The sequence below is a fragment of the Zootermopsis nevadensis genome, unplaced genomic scaffold (genome assembly GCF_977971745.1).
Source record: "Zootermopsis nevadensis isolate Lab colony 2312 unplaced genomic scaffold, Znev_1.0 Znev_ptg000002l, whole genome shotgun sequence".
Taxonomy (NCBI): Eukaryota; Metazoa; Arthropoda; class Insecta; order Blattodea; family Termopsidae; genus Zootermopsis; species Zootermopsis nevadensis.
In genome coordinates, this window is record NW_028259134.1 from 7,383,614 (window position 1) to 7,397,397 (window position 13,784).

Here is a 13,784-nt window from a genome sequence, read left to right on the forward strand (position 1 = left end):
ACGTCATAATCCTATCATAATTTCCTGTTTATTATTATAATTATTTTAAGACCTTGTAATATCCATAATGAAACAAATGAACTTTTCTCTCCTTTAGTTTTCCTAGTGTATCATCAATAGTGATTTTTTGAAAAATATTCTGAACCATGTGTTTATTAATAAAGTGAAAAATTAAGAAAGGCCCAATTAAAAATAATCAAATTCTGGATAAAACAAAGCATACTTTCCTGTCGTCCTGTTGTATGGATGTCTAGTCTATAAACAAAATAGTTATCTCAACAGAAGTTGCATATTTTTTCAGTGATTTGTTATACATAATTTCAGTGGTAGTACTGTCACTCCTGCCTTACAAGTTTAATTAAACTAATAACCATGAGGTCACAGTGGCTTGCAGTGGTGTAACTTTCATAACAAGGTTGTGAAATTCATCTGTAAAATATAAGTCATGCATATGGGGTCATAGATACAAATGAAAATGAATATTAATGCAAATGTTCTTGTGACTTCATTTGTCTTTCTGTTTGGTTCAAAAGTTGGAGGGGGGGACTTACACAAGAGTACAGCTTGATCCCATAAGCCTGCTTTATTTTATTACGAAAGGAAAGTATGCTAAGAAAAATGTAATCAGAATGGAAGGAAATATTTCAAGAAGCTAAGAATGAGTTGCTGTGAGTCAGAGTAGGGTTCTAGCCTAACATTTTTCTGTTTACCAATTCACTGTAACATTGCTCCTGAATTAAAAGGCACAGGAATGAAAACTAATTGTATTAGAGTAGGTTTTGTGACCTACATTTTACAGATGTTCAGTAAGTGAGTGACCTGGTATATATCATGTCTGTTTTCATTTTCAGTCCACATACTTTTGGCAAATTGAAGGTAACTGTTTCCACTGCATCTGTTTTCATCCCTGATGACAATTTTGGCTGTAAAAAGCTCATCATCAGTTTTTGAGAAATATCACAGCAAAATGTGTAGTATTTTTCTTTACAAATGCAGCCAGTCTGATCAAACAATTTATACTTCTAGTAAATGGACATTTTTGTTGGCAGTTTCCTTCCAAATACCATACTGCACTGTAACCACAGATGTAGAGTGGTGAAACCAGAGCACACATTTAGCTATTTCTACTTCAGACATCATTCTGACAACTGTGTAGTTCTTCATTTGGAGAAATTTGGAAACTAAAGTGGCACAAATTACAAACTTGATAATATAACCTACTCAGATGCATTTAGTTTTCATTAATCTGCCTTTTGTTTAATGAACAGTGTTACAGGAAAATGGTATACATTTCATGCATTTCACTGGGGATAAACATGATCTGAAGAAAGATCTTAGAACAGATGGGTATATGCACTGCATGTAACTGGCTAGTATCGTCCAAATGGTTATTCTCTATTTGTTTAACATACCGCAAGATACAATCTTAACATGACTTATCAGCAGTTTCGGAGAGGCTGTTGCATCAGCCACTCCTTTCTCTGTCTGATATTTTCATGTGTTGACATCATACACTTCAGTTTTTAGTTAGACAGTGTAAGAGTCAGTTCATAAAAGTGATGTATAACATGAAGCAAGACAGTTTTATTTCCATATTTACATTACATTGAAAACAGGAGGTATTTTGTTTTAGTAACATTTAACCATAGGTCATCCTCTTTTATATTTCTCGAATAGGATAGAGGACTGATATATAGAGAGCTAATTTCATAGTACCTAAGTTAAGTTTATGAGAAAGGTAGAGCTTTTGGAACTGTAAATATAATAAAAAAGACAGGTTGGTGAATAAGCAGTCACAGACATCAGAATCTAATTAAAGTCTACCAGTTTTAGTGTGATGAGCCAGTGTAGCTCAGTCAGCATAGTGACTGGCTACGGACTGGATGACCGGGGTTCGATTCCCGATGGGGGGATTTTTCCTCTAGCCTCTGCGTCCAGACCTGTTCTGGGACCCAGCCTCCTGTCTAGTTGGTACCGGGGGTCCTTTCCCGGGGGTAAAGTGTGGCCGGTGCATGATGCTGACCACTCACCCCCATCTAGTGCCGAGGTCATGAATGAGTAGGATCTATATTGCCTCTCTCCCCAAGCGCCTACATGGCGTATAGTGGGATAGCTTTACTTTTACTTTATTTTTTACCAGTTTTAGTGTAATACAGTGTACCTGATTAGTTTGAAAACTAACAGTAGAGTGGTTCCTGAAGGAATTTTAAATTATTCTCTGAATCTAAAGAGGTATAAGCATGTAGTGTATTTTGTACATAAATAAAATTATGAGAAAACAAATGGGGATGAATAACAAGGAAGGATATGAGATTGCAAAGTTAAGATAAATGGTATCACAAATTTCAGCCTTCTCATGTTCATATTTTTCTATTTCAGTGTTGTGGTGCATATAGGTAAAATGAAGTTGATGATCATGTGGGTCTTTGTTGCTGCAGTTATTCAAACTGTGCTTCTGTCTTCAGGTATTCAATTACAAAAGAGTATTGATGCTAATTCCACTATAATAGATACTAGCTAAATGACCACTCTTGTCTAATACCATGGTTTTATAATATGTGTGTGTTTGTGTACATGCAAGTCAGGTTTTAAATTTAAATAAGCTAGAGTTCTGCATGCTCAACATTTGTGTTTTTTTGGTTGTAACATTTAAATTGATCATAAATATGCACTAATTGAAACTCAATTATGTTGTAGTAGGCACACTGCTTTTAGTCAGTGAGATTCTGTTTACATATAGCCAGCAGACTTACTAGTGAGCAGTAACATCTTATTGCCTGTCTAGCTGGCAGTCTGCCTGCTGTCTCATTTGGGAATGTCTGTACTTCTTGAGACTGACATGAGAGAGTGCAAAGTTTTGAGTGATCAGATGTGATTTTTCTGTTATTAAGCATGCTGTCAATTTAGTCTGAAATCCATTCAAATTCTTTAAAGTGTTGGAGCTAGGAAATCATTAACTGTGTTTAGGAATGTTTGCAAGAGAAATACGGAAAGTAAAATGAAATGACTTCACCAAAATTCTGAAATAAATTACAATAATCCAAAAGAGGATCAAAGAAGCAACAGGACCCCTTAGAAAAATTATTTAAAAAGCAGAAGTATGTAAGAAACAAGGTACTTCATTTGAAACCCCTGGCAAAAAGAACAGTACGCTAAAGAGAGTAACTGAGAGAGAGTCCAAAGACAGTTGTCTTCTGGGTTGTTACGCCATGTAGTCTGGTAGTAGTTTACCGACATTTCAGAGGTCCTTGCTACCTCCGTCAGTGATGGTGTGTAGTGGGATCAGGATTGGGTGAGGGCCTGAAAGCCAACAGGAAAGGCGGGAGGGCTCCCAGGCTATCGTCTGATCCTGACCCTATTCCCCATTGGTCTGGCCAAGATTCTGCCTTGACTGACTGGTTCCTGTATCTCAAACTGATTACACATGAATGGCTTACTCATCTCACTGATGATGAGGACAGTAAGGATCTCTAAAACGTTGGTAAACTTCTACCAATCTACATGGCTCTACAACCCAGAAGACAGCCGTCTTCGTACTCACTGCCATGAGAACCCCAAATCCTGCTTAATGATAGAATAATTTCTACAGCTTAATATATATGTTATTATTTCTGTGTGTATGGGAAATACAGTTTACAGCTATACTGCCAAATTAGGAACATTGTATAATATACATACTTCAATCTTCCCTAGCACAAGAACAGATGGGATGTCCAGAAAATTTCACTCACATATCAGGTAAATGCATATATGTGGGCCCTCAGACAGATTGGTTTACTGCAGTGAAAAGATGTCATCAAGCACAAGCCAATATTACTCTGATCAACATTAGCATGGATGAGCTGATACATATTGTTACAGTCGAGTTGAGCCAAGAGATCAATTCATTGTGGATTGAGGCAAAGAGGAATAGAAAGTTTGACCCCATAACTTATCAACTTCCATCAAGCAGTTATTATGGAAAGAACTTAATCCAGGAAAAGAACTTGTAAGTTTTTGTATTCTTTGATTAACACAGTTATATGGCTTTAATAATCCAGTGCAGTGACTGGGTACAGGCTGGATTCTCACAGCAGTTTATCTTTTTATCATCACATTTAAAACAGCTGTATTCAGTGGATACTGGTGGCATGATGCTGACCTTCAGTCCTCCTCATATACCTTCAAAGCATGTTACTTAGGCAAAGGATAACATTCAACTTTACCTTCATGTAATATTTTATCCTATTTAGAGCTATCAAAATAATTTTTATATTGATTCATTTATGTATTTTTACATTTGGGTTTCCATATCTGGAAGTAAAACCCACTACTATGTGTCTGGATCCTTTGGAGGATACCTGCTACAGAACTGGCAATAAATTCTGTCTTTGAATAGTTTTATAACAGTGATTAGTGCAAAAATTCACTGTTGTATTCATAAACAACATTTTATGTGCTGAGTTTATTCAAGTTCAGCGCAAAAATGAAATTCTGGAAATTTAACAAAGCTTGAAACATAAAATGTCTTTATATTTGATGTTTTCATATTATTTATAAAAATAGCTGCTGCTTGCTTGTGGCCACAAAGATTTCTATTGAGAATTGTTGGTTTAAAAATATACTTTGCGATTTATCAAAAATTTTATTTTTATAGTGATGGCATATCAATCAAATGGGCAGAAAATGAACCTGTACTTAATGAAGAAGATCTCTGCATGGTAATCATACTTGATAGAATGAATGATGATGCATTTCTCCATAGTAAGTTGGATAAATGCGATAAGGCTGTCCACAACTTTGTTTGCATCACCTATCCATGTGAGAACCAAAGCGGTGGGTGTAGTAGACAGCATCCCAAAGTACACAAAAAGAAAGGCCAAGAAAATTCCATTCTTGTTCCTCCAAAGCTTGAGATAAGGTAAATTATATTCTGCTTTTATCTTCATATTTTAAGGTTAAAAATACATCAAGTGTAAAATAACATACTCATATCTCTAACTGAGAAGGATGTATGTTCAGGGTGTTTGGAAATAGAATGCTAAAGAGAATATTGGACATGTGTGAAAGAAAGAGAAAAAAAGAGGAAGATGACAAAATGCACACAATGAGGAGCTTTGTAAAGTGACCTTTTTCCTATTGGTATTGTTGTTATGCCTTATATCATCATCAAACCAAGGACGATTAGATGGGCAGGGTATGTAACATAAGGGGACATGACAAATATGAAGACATTCTAAAAATAATGCTTTATTTTATCTTCTATAATGGGAACAGCTATTTCAGTGAAACAAAAATGGAAATCAGATGGAGCCAAAAATGGGCTGTGTGTTATGTCATGCAAGATGGTAAAATCAAGGCGAGGAATCTCTGCAGTAGTTTGCGCACTCATGAGAGCTTGCATTGTCATGTTGGAGGAAAACCAACTGCATATCTAAACATACTCTTCAAATTTGGTGTTCTTATTTTGTTTTTGGACTTCCTATCATGTTACCATTCTCTGAGCATCTCTGACGCTCTGGCAAACTGGGTCGTTTTGAACTCAGTTGAAGAAAACAAAATAAGCTTTGAAACAAACTTATGAATTTATGGGAGGTGTTGAAAATGTTCCCCTTATGCTTGTAAAAATGCACTGCAGCATGAGAATATGTTCACATGTTGCAGATGTGGTGGGGATATCCTGGATATTTCTTCCCAAACATTTTCTTAAAGTTCATGTAATGTATGGGGATTTCTTTTGTACACTTTGTGTTTCAAGCTATTGTAATCAGGGCAAATGTGTGTGCATAAGATCCATAAGAAGTAAAAGTCAAGGGCATCAGAGGAATATTAGGGTATCACTCTGAGTCATTCTTCAGGGAAAATTTTATCAACCATTCTCGAGTAATTATATGGCTGACACAGTTTGATGACCAACAGATGGCAGCAAGATCTGTGGCTGAAATCCTAACAGAAAGACAACAAACGTCCATAGATAGAGTAAAGATAATAGATAGTAAAGATGATAGAGAGTAAAGAGCACCGAAATAATACAAATTTGAAGTAGCTTGAATGGCATAACTTCCATACCAAATTCTGTGAAAACTCATTCAGTCATTATTGAGTTATTTGGCAGAACAAAAATGTATATGGTGACATTTATATGGCATCATGATCTCATCTGAAAGACGTGACAGACAGATTGAATGTACCTATAAAGTGTTCTTTGTTACATTAAAGTGTAAACAACAGCTAAGAAGACCGTTTTATTGTTTTCCATGTGAAATAGCTGACATATATTTTCCTCAAGGCCCATAGTGCATTGCAATTTATGGTTTTTAGTTGTGCTGGGCTATGCCTTGGCTCGTGTTCCTTGCCTCCTGTCTGCATTGACATTGGCATTTATTAAGTCTGTTGGTTACAGTTACAGTGTTGGACATGACTCACTGGTCTTATGTCTGCTTCTAAATGCCTTTACATTATTTTTATAATTTTACATTTTGTACTTTATAAACTATAGTACTGTATCTCATCATTGTTGTACCCCAGTTTATGATTTATTCCTCCTTATATTTCATCACTAATCTTATAAATTTCTGTTTACATGTGTTGCAGTTTGTCATTATCTTTAATTGTAGCTACGCTTCTGATTCCAATATTTGGCTTAATGCTTGTGAATTTTGCCTCCTGTCTACATTCAAGAGACATGTACTGGATAAAATAGGTGGTCAATGCTCAGTTCCTTGACCACCCTTGCAGTGCATTCTTCTGTGTAGTAATGCAGCTCTATCATCTGTCACTGTACTGGATACCTCACCACCACAGCAGTCATATATGCTTCAGCTTATAATGCTACACAGGTCACTTCATTTAGTTCTAACTTTGAAACTGCTGGACTAATCCAGCATTAGACTGGTATGTGAATTTTCAGATGTCTGATCAAGTTGTTGTTTTTGTTTTTGTTTTGTTAAGTCCTCCTTGAGGTCTATTTATCTAAATGTGGGAAATCATTATTGCCATTTTCAATTAATTTATTAGAATTTTAATTTTGTGTGGATTGTCTGACTTGGTCTGACATTTGATTAGACTGAATCCAAAAATATAACATGGAAAGGTTAAAAATTCTGGAGTATTCTTTGAAAGAAATCTTATGCAAGGCAGAAAAGCTCAAAAACTCATTTATGAAGTATGTTTGTGAGTGTGCGCATGCAGACAAACACGCAGTCTTCTCTGTAAATTACAAGAAAGGAAACATGCATTGAAATGCTGTATGATTACTAAGAATGTTTACGTTTCAGGAAGGAAAACAACACATACTTTCTAGATGTATATAGCCCAGAGAACCTTTGGGGCTTTGTCATCAGTACTAGAAGAATAAGAAATCCAGTATGTATAATAGAAGATGGAAATCCATGGGTCGATAATATGTGTTTGCTGGACCGACGCCAAGTATTGTCTTGGGAAAGTGAAAACAGTACACTTGGAAATACAGTCCATTATTCTCTTAGCAAAGCAGTGTTTAGAATCATCTCAGAAAATGAAGGTTATGTCACATGCAGAGCTTTTGTTGCAGACACTTTCAATGAAATTGTGACAAAAAGGCAACTATTTAGGTGAGTTATGTCAAGAGGCTGAAAATTTCTATTGATGTAGGATAAACATTAAAACCAAATTCTGGAACAAATTTTCTTCATCAAAATATATTCATAACATATCGTATATTGTTTAAGTAGGATTTGAGGTTTCCACAGTGGTGAGTCTGAAGTCACAGTGGAAGTTTTAGTTAAAAGTGACTGATAGATTTCCACTGACATTGGTGGAAATCTAACAGACTACATGGTGCAGTAACCCAGAAGGCAGCAATCTTCAGAAATAGATTCTGTGCATCAACAAGGAAAATAAATATATCTTCATGCAATATTACTTATATGATATCATTCTGCCAACTATTAGGACAGGTGAAAAATTCCTGAAGATGACCAAAAGTCAAAGCATGTTAGGCGACTAAAAGTAAATTTTGGAACAAATAGCAAAATAAGTTTATTTTACTAACAGAATATGTGAATGTAGTAGGTGTATATTCTTTGCTCCTGTCCCACAGGTCAGACGACAAGGGTCTTATTTTTGCAGTTGCACTGAAAAAATGGATAAATGGTTGCCCTCTCACGTTGTGTGAGCCAACCTATAGTTTGCAGAAATGGCAATCACTTGCTGAGGACCTATCACAAAGACTTAAAAAATACAAAGAATTTAGCAGAATTACAGTGCGTCCGATCAGAATGTCAGAAAGGTAAGCCTCTATTTAGTTATGTAAGACTAAAATTAAACTTAACTTCATGAAGCAGAATCCTTCTTGAGAAGCTAATGGTCACCCAGCTAGTTAACAAATTCCCCACCTTCTATGCAGCTTGAAGTTTCATTACTATGTTTACAAGAGCCCAGAACTTAACGTAAAATGAAGGCAGTACTATGAAGAAATAACTTATTCAATAGATTAAGGTTATTTTCAGTTGTTAGCCTTTTCACTGTTCTGGATGGAGCATTTTTGCCATATAAAAAAAAGCACATTATTTCTTCAAACATACAAATTGCTGAAACACTGATTTTTGTTTCCATAATTCAACAGGAGAAGAATTTATGTAATAAACTAACATCTTAGATAAGAATAGAGTTTCAAAAGTAAAACCCATTTAGAAGTGCTAAATGACTTTGAGGGAAGAACATAAATTACAGGTGTTTGAAAACAAAGTGCTCAGGAAAGTATTTTGACATAAGGCTGAAGTACATGGGCAGTTTAGAATATTACATAATGAACAACTGTATGATTTGTACAGCTTGTCTAGTGTTGTGGGGGTGGTGACTTTAGGTTAAACTGGCAAGCAAAAATTCCATAAAGAATTATTTTCTTGGAGAAACTCTTAGGAGGCCAGGAAGGAAACAGGATAATATTAGGGAAGTAGGTTGCAAGGATGGAAGATGAATGGAACTGGCTCAGAATTTTGTCTAATGTCTGTATTTGATATCTGCAGTGTTGAAAATTCAGGTTCCAGAACAGAGAATTAGCTAAGGTTTAGAATTAGGGGTGAATTGCTCCTTTGATATCCAAATTTCAGTAGTTTATTGAATACTGCATACCTTACAACTGACTGATTTAAGAGCAGCAGGGTTGGTGACTGATTGAAAGGGGAGAATCATACATTGAATGACAATGGCATGCAATGAAATATATTTCAAATTAAATTTGCAAATATAAGACACAGGAGACTGAAAAGTTACTTCTGATAATAAGAACTGAACTTAGCAAAAAGAGTTAATGCACTTTTTAATTTAATATCAGTTTTCAGCCCAATTTTCAAAGTTTGTGGAATTATTATACATTATCATGTATTTGCCTTTCATGTTAAACAAACATTTTAATAAAGAAGGAACTCTGAACTTATAAGAGTGAAACTAAATGAGGTTTTATAGGAAGCCAGATTATAAAATTTTATTTATAAAATTCCTCCATCCAGTTTTCTCCTTTTCTTTCTGTTCTCACTGCTAGACAACCATAATGTATTTTATTATAATGCATTATGTGATCTATGTCCATTTGTTTCTAGGCAGTCATTTAACCTTGTCCTAACAGTTCATATCTTTTTAAGGAATATAATTCATGTTTATCAGGAGCTGACTGTGTTGAATTAATCTCATTTGACAATGAAAGATAGCTTCGTGAAGTCACCTAGGCAGTGGGTGATAATAATCTGACTAGAAGCTGAGATAAAATTTTGTCAGACCACAACGTCCATTAAATTTTGATGGTGTCCAATTCTCGTTTGATTAAAGATACAAGAGGAACTCTATTTGAACAAGGATTCTTCACTGATTTCTTTCCTTTTTTTATTCTTCTCCTGGAGTAGTTATTCGTAAATATGGAGTGTGCAATTTAAAATACTATCCAACAAGAATAATGTTCTACAGTTCAAAACTAAATCAGAAGCAGGTCAGCCTGTGTGTAATAGACTCTCCCGACTTCCCCTGTAACGCTCACGTCAAGGTCAAAACATGTTGAAAATGAGTACAAGGGAACCTGGACCTCGATGCATCCCAAGAGGAATACAAAACCTACAAGCCAATCATATGACTTGTCTTGGAGCTTAACATATTTGACGTCGGTGAGCTGCAGGATTGCACTTGGAGAGTTGTGTGTTCTTTTGTTTTTATAAAATCCTGGGAGAAGAATGAACCCTTTTGGTACATTTTATGCACGTGTCAGTCAGAATACATATTCATAAGATTGTCATCCAGCAATTTCACTATTTCAGTATAGTTTATTTGAAAGGAGCAGGCAAGTAACTGCCACTTTCACTAATGAAACAAAGAATACATAAAAGTTAGGCATCTCTCTGTGTCTGAGATATATTTGTTCAATATTCTAGATTATTTTCTTCAGTTTGTTCTTTTATATTCTTAAAGTCACCTTAAACTATTCATTTCCTGGCATTTAACTATCACTTTAAAGAAGATAACATGTATTTCAATTGGAGAAACAAATTCATATTAAAACTACATGTGTGTGTGTTAATGAAAGCCATCTGCATTATGGGTGTTGAGTTTTTGTATTATTTGTATTAGTCTATAGAAAATATATTCATTCTTTTGAAAACTCAGCTGCCATTTGTGATGAGGGCTGGGGGGTTGGCAAGCATGCAGTGAATATATTTGTAGAGACCATTCTGTATATTTGACAAATACTGTAACATTTTCTTTTTCAGGACTGAAAATACAATCACACTTATATTCCGCATCAAAATCTTCTCTGAAGCATTTCAAGGGGAGATTGAAACTGATCATTACCACTTAAACAAGCTCAATTCTATATTTAAAGGCATTTTATCAAGTAATTCTGATGGTCTGACAGATGTTTTGTATGTCCGGAGTACAAAGTTTTGCCATGAGGAAGAAGCATATGGCAACAAAATACTGCACTGGCCAGTGGCTACCATTGGACAAACAGTTCTACCCAGTGAACTATGTGTCGATGGGGAAGGAGTTCCTGTTCATAGGCAGTGCATTGGAGATTTTGTTGTGGGAGCTTTCTGGTTTGATCAAAATAAAAATAACAGGACACTATATAAGGTAAGGTATGATAATGATTGATTACACCAGATACATTGGTTGGACACTGTCCACTCTCTTAGATATATTTAATATCCATGGCTGTTCTGCCATTTTCATGTGACTGATTGTCATTATATTAACATATAACTACGTACTTAGTGAAACTAACTCACTCCTTGGAGCAGTCCTTCTTGACAAACTTCATGTACTCAGCTAGTCAAGAATTTCCCTGCCTTTTATACTTTCTTCTTTATTAATTTAAAATTACTGACAATGGTTTGGATTTAAGCAGCAACTTAAAATTGTAACTCAATACAGGAAATGTAACTATAATCCTCTACTCAGGTATTATTCCTGAAGGTACAAAATTAACTCCATCTGAAATTTGAGGTTCTCATGGCAGTAAAGATATCAGTCATTGTCTCCTGATGGTTGTGATACTGTGTGGTCTTATAGGTTGTTACAAACATCCATAAAAAACATTAGTAACTATCCACATGACCCCACAGAATCACAACCTGAAAGACCACACTTGACATAATAAATCCCAGCCTCAGTGTGATCTAGGGCTATAATTCCCAAACTGTGTTTTGCAGAATGCTAGGGTTCTATGAAGGATTCTTATGGGCTTTGTAGATTTCATTGCCATCAGTCATTACTATCAATCATGAAATCTTTTTCTGTCTTCAAATGCCATTCACCATTGGTAAGTTCTAGGAATGTACTTCAAATGCACGGTTTTTCCACTGCTGCAACCCCAGTATTTCAACCATATTGAAAAAATTATTTATACAAGCATAACTTAGCAGCCTGCAGTCTAACAGACTGAAGTTAGTGCCAGACATATATGAAACAACTGATAAAATCTCAGATGTATTTCCTTTTCCACAGATTTTCATGGCTTGTTGGGGGGGGGGGGGGGGGGGGTGTAGGCTGCACAATCCATCTTTGTTTATTTTCTCATTCTTAAGTACCTACCATACATAGACTCCATATTCCATTTTGTATGATTTGTTTTGGTTTAGGGTTCTGTCAGTAATTTTTTTGGCCAAATATATTCTGTGATCAGAAAAATTTGTAAAGCAGTTCTTGAGACATCTTCATTGCAGTAGACAGAAACAGCATGTAGTATATTATTTCTAAATGCCATGTGTGAAGTTCAACTCAACATACATGAACCCATTCCTTCATTACAGTGTGAAGTGCCATCACTGAGAGCTAGCTTTCTGCATAATCTTTCTTTACAAGCAGAAAGAAACCAGGATGCTACCAAAACCCTCAAAAAGTTACAATTTGCTCTTACTTCCCAAGATACCAGGAAGTTTGGCAATGTCACCCATTTTACTCCAGCTGAAATCCAATATGCTGCCAACACTTTGGCAAACCTTAAGCACAGAATTCTATATGACTCAGATTTGCCAGTCATTGCCAATATCACTGATGCTCTACTGAGATTGTCTGTGAATGAAACAGATATCAATTTTGAAGAAAACAACATGACACATAAAGTGACCAATGCCAGCAATATTATTTTGGACTCAGTTGATCATATGTTGAATAAAATAAAACTTAACTACAAAGGTAAGTAATTGAATCTTCAGCATGGCATGCCATTAATTGTGTACTTGAAGAGAATTTCTTATGTTATAAAGTATATCAAATAATCATGATTTTTATTGTCATTAGGCCAACATTAGATTTTTGTTAGTGCATGTATGAGCATAAATGGTGGGATATGTCCCTTATACTCATTCTTCACCTTCACTCTGACTCCATGGACCAGAAAAATCCTTCTTGTGAAGCTAATAGTCATTCAGTTAAGAAATTCCCCATCTTTTATGGAACCTGAAGGTTCATTATCATGTTCACAAAAACTGGAATTGTTTTCACAGACAAGGTTCTAGTGACCATGTCAAGGCAATATAACCACTATAACTGCAATGTAGGAAATTTCACTGCATTATCCCAAAAGAACCAAGTTCTGATGGTATGTTTGTTATTATATGTTATGTGTCACTGTGAGTCCAGAGGCAGCAACATGGAAACCTACCACTGTAATTGCCCTGTGAGAGGCTGGTAACTTTTTTGGGTGCATCTGATATTCAAGAAAACCTTAAGTCACACTGAATCACATGAAGATGACTTAGATATGAAAACTATATGAGTATGGAAACTGAAAGTTGAAACACAGAATATTAGGATAACAGCTTACAAAATACAAGTATTTTAATAAGTCCTCAGTAAATATTGTATGATGATATGAACTGAATTTAACTGACTCAGAAAAGGACTTCTATGAATATGACAATGAACTTTCAGTTTCTGTAAATGACAAAGATTTCTTGGTGATTTGAGATACTATCAAATTTTCAAGAAAGACCATCAAATAAATTGGTTGGTAAGTTAATTTTTAATGTATTAACAGTCACAAATAAGAGGTATAGTTGAATCCACTGCAAACATAGCAATTACACAGTGCATTCACAGATAATAACTAGTTTAATATAGTGTTTAATATTCAACATACAGAAACTGAAACTTGTTTTATTATACTACAGAAATGTCACTGGTTGTCACACCAAGATTTGTGACCTTAGTTATGGATGTAGAAACAAATTCAAAAGCAAAAGGAGGACTTCAAGGACTTGCCGCTGTGAAAGCTTCCAAATATTCTAACAAGTACTTCAAGAAAGAGGTAAATTAGAACTATCATAAGAATATAT

At 35.2% G+C, this 13,784-nt stretch overlaps 1 protein-coding gene across 5 annotated transcripts in view; it reads left to right on the forward strand.

Annotated features, from left to right (window-relative positions):
- The first annotated feature begins 101 nt into the window (after positions 1-101).
- The window catches only part of LOC110839432 (uncharacterized), a 54,576-nt gene continuing 40,893 nt past the window's right edge, over positions 102-13,784 (forward strand). For 3 of the 5 annotated variants that reach the window (XM_087348583.1, XM_087348571.1, XM_087348578.1), the window contains exons 1-9: positions 102-1,619; positions 2,380-2,465; positions 3,694-3,988; positions 4,637-4,900; positions 7,257-7,571; positions 8,060-8,248; positions 10,716-11,079; positions 12,258-12,642; positions 13,620-13,756. In XM_087348583.1, coding sequence (XP_087204709.1) covers positions 2,402-2,465; positions 3,694-3,988; positions 4,637-4,900; positions 7,257-7,571; positions 8,060-8,248; positions 10,716-11,079; positions 12,258-12,642; positions 13,620-13,756 — 2,013 coding nt within the window. In that variant the 5' untranslated portion in view covers positions 102-1,619; positions 2,380-2,401. Of the gene's footprint in view, positions 1,620-2,379; positions 2,466-3,693; positions 3,989-4,636; positions 4,901-6,681; positions 6,819-7,256; positions 7,572-8,059; positions 8,249-10,715; positions 11,080-12,257; positions 12,643-13,619; positions 13,757-13,784 lie in introns of those variants that run through there. The other 2 variants (XM_087348590.1, XM_087348587.1) reach the window with 2 other exon arrangements.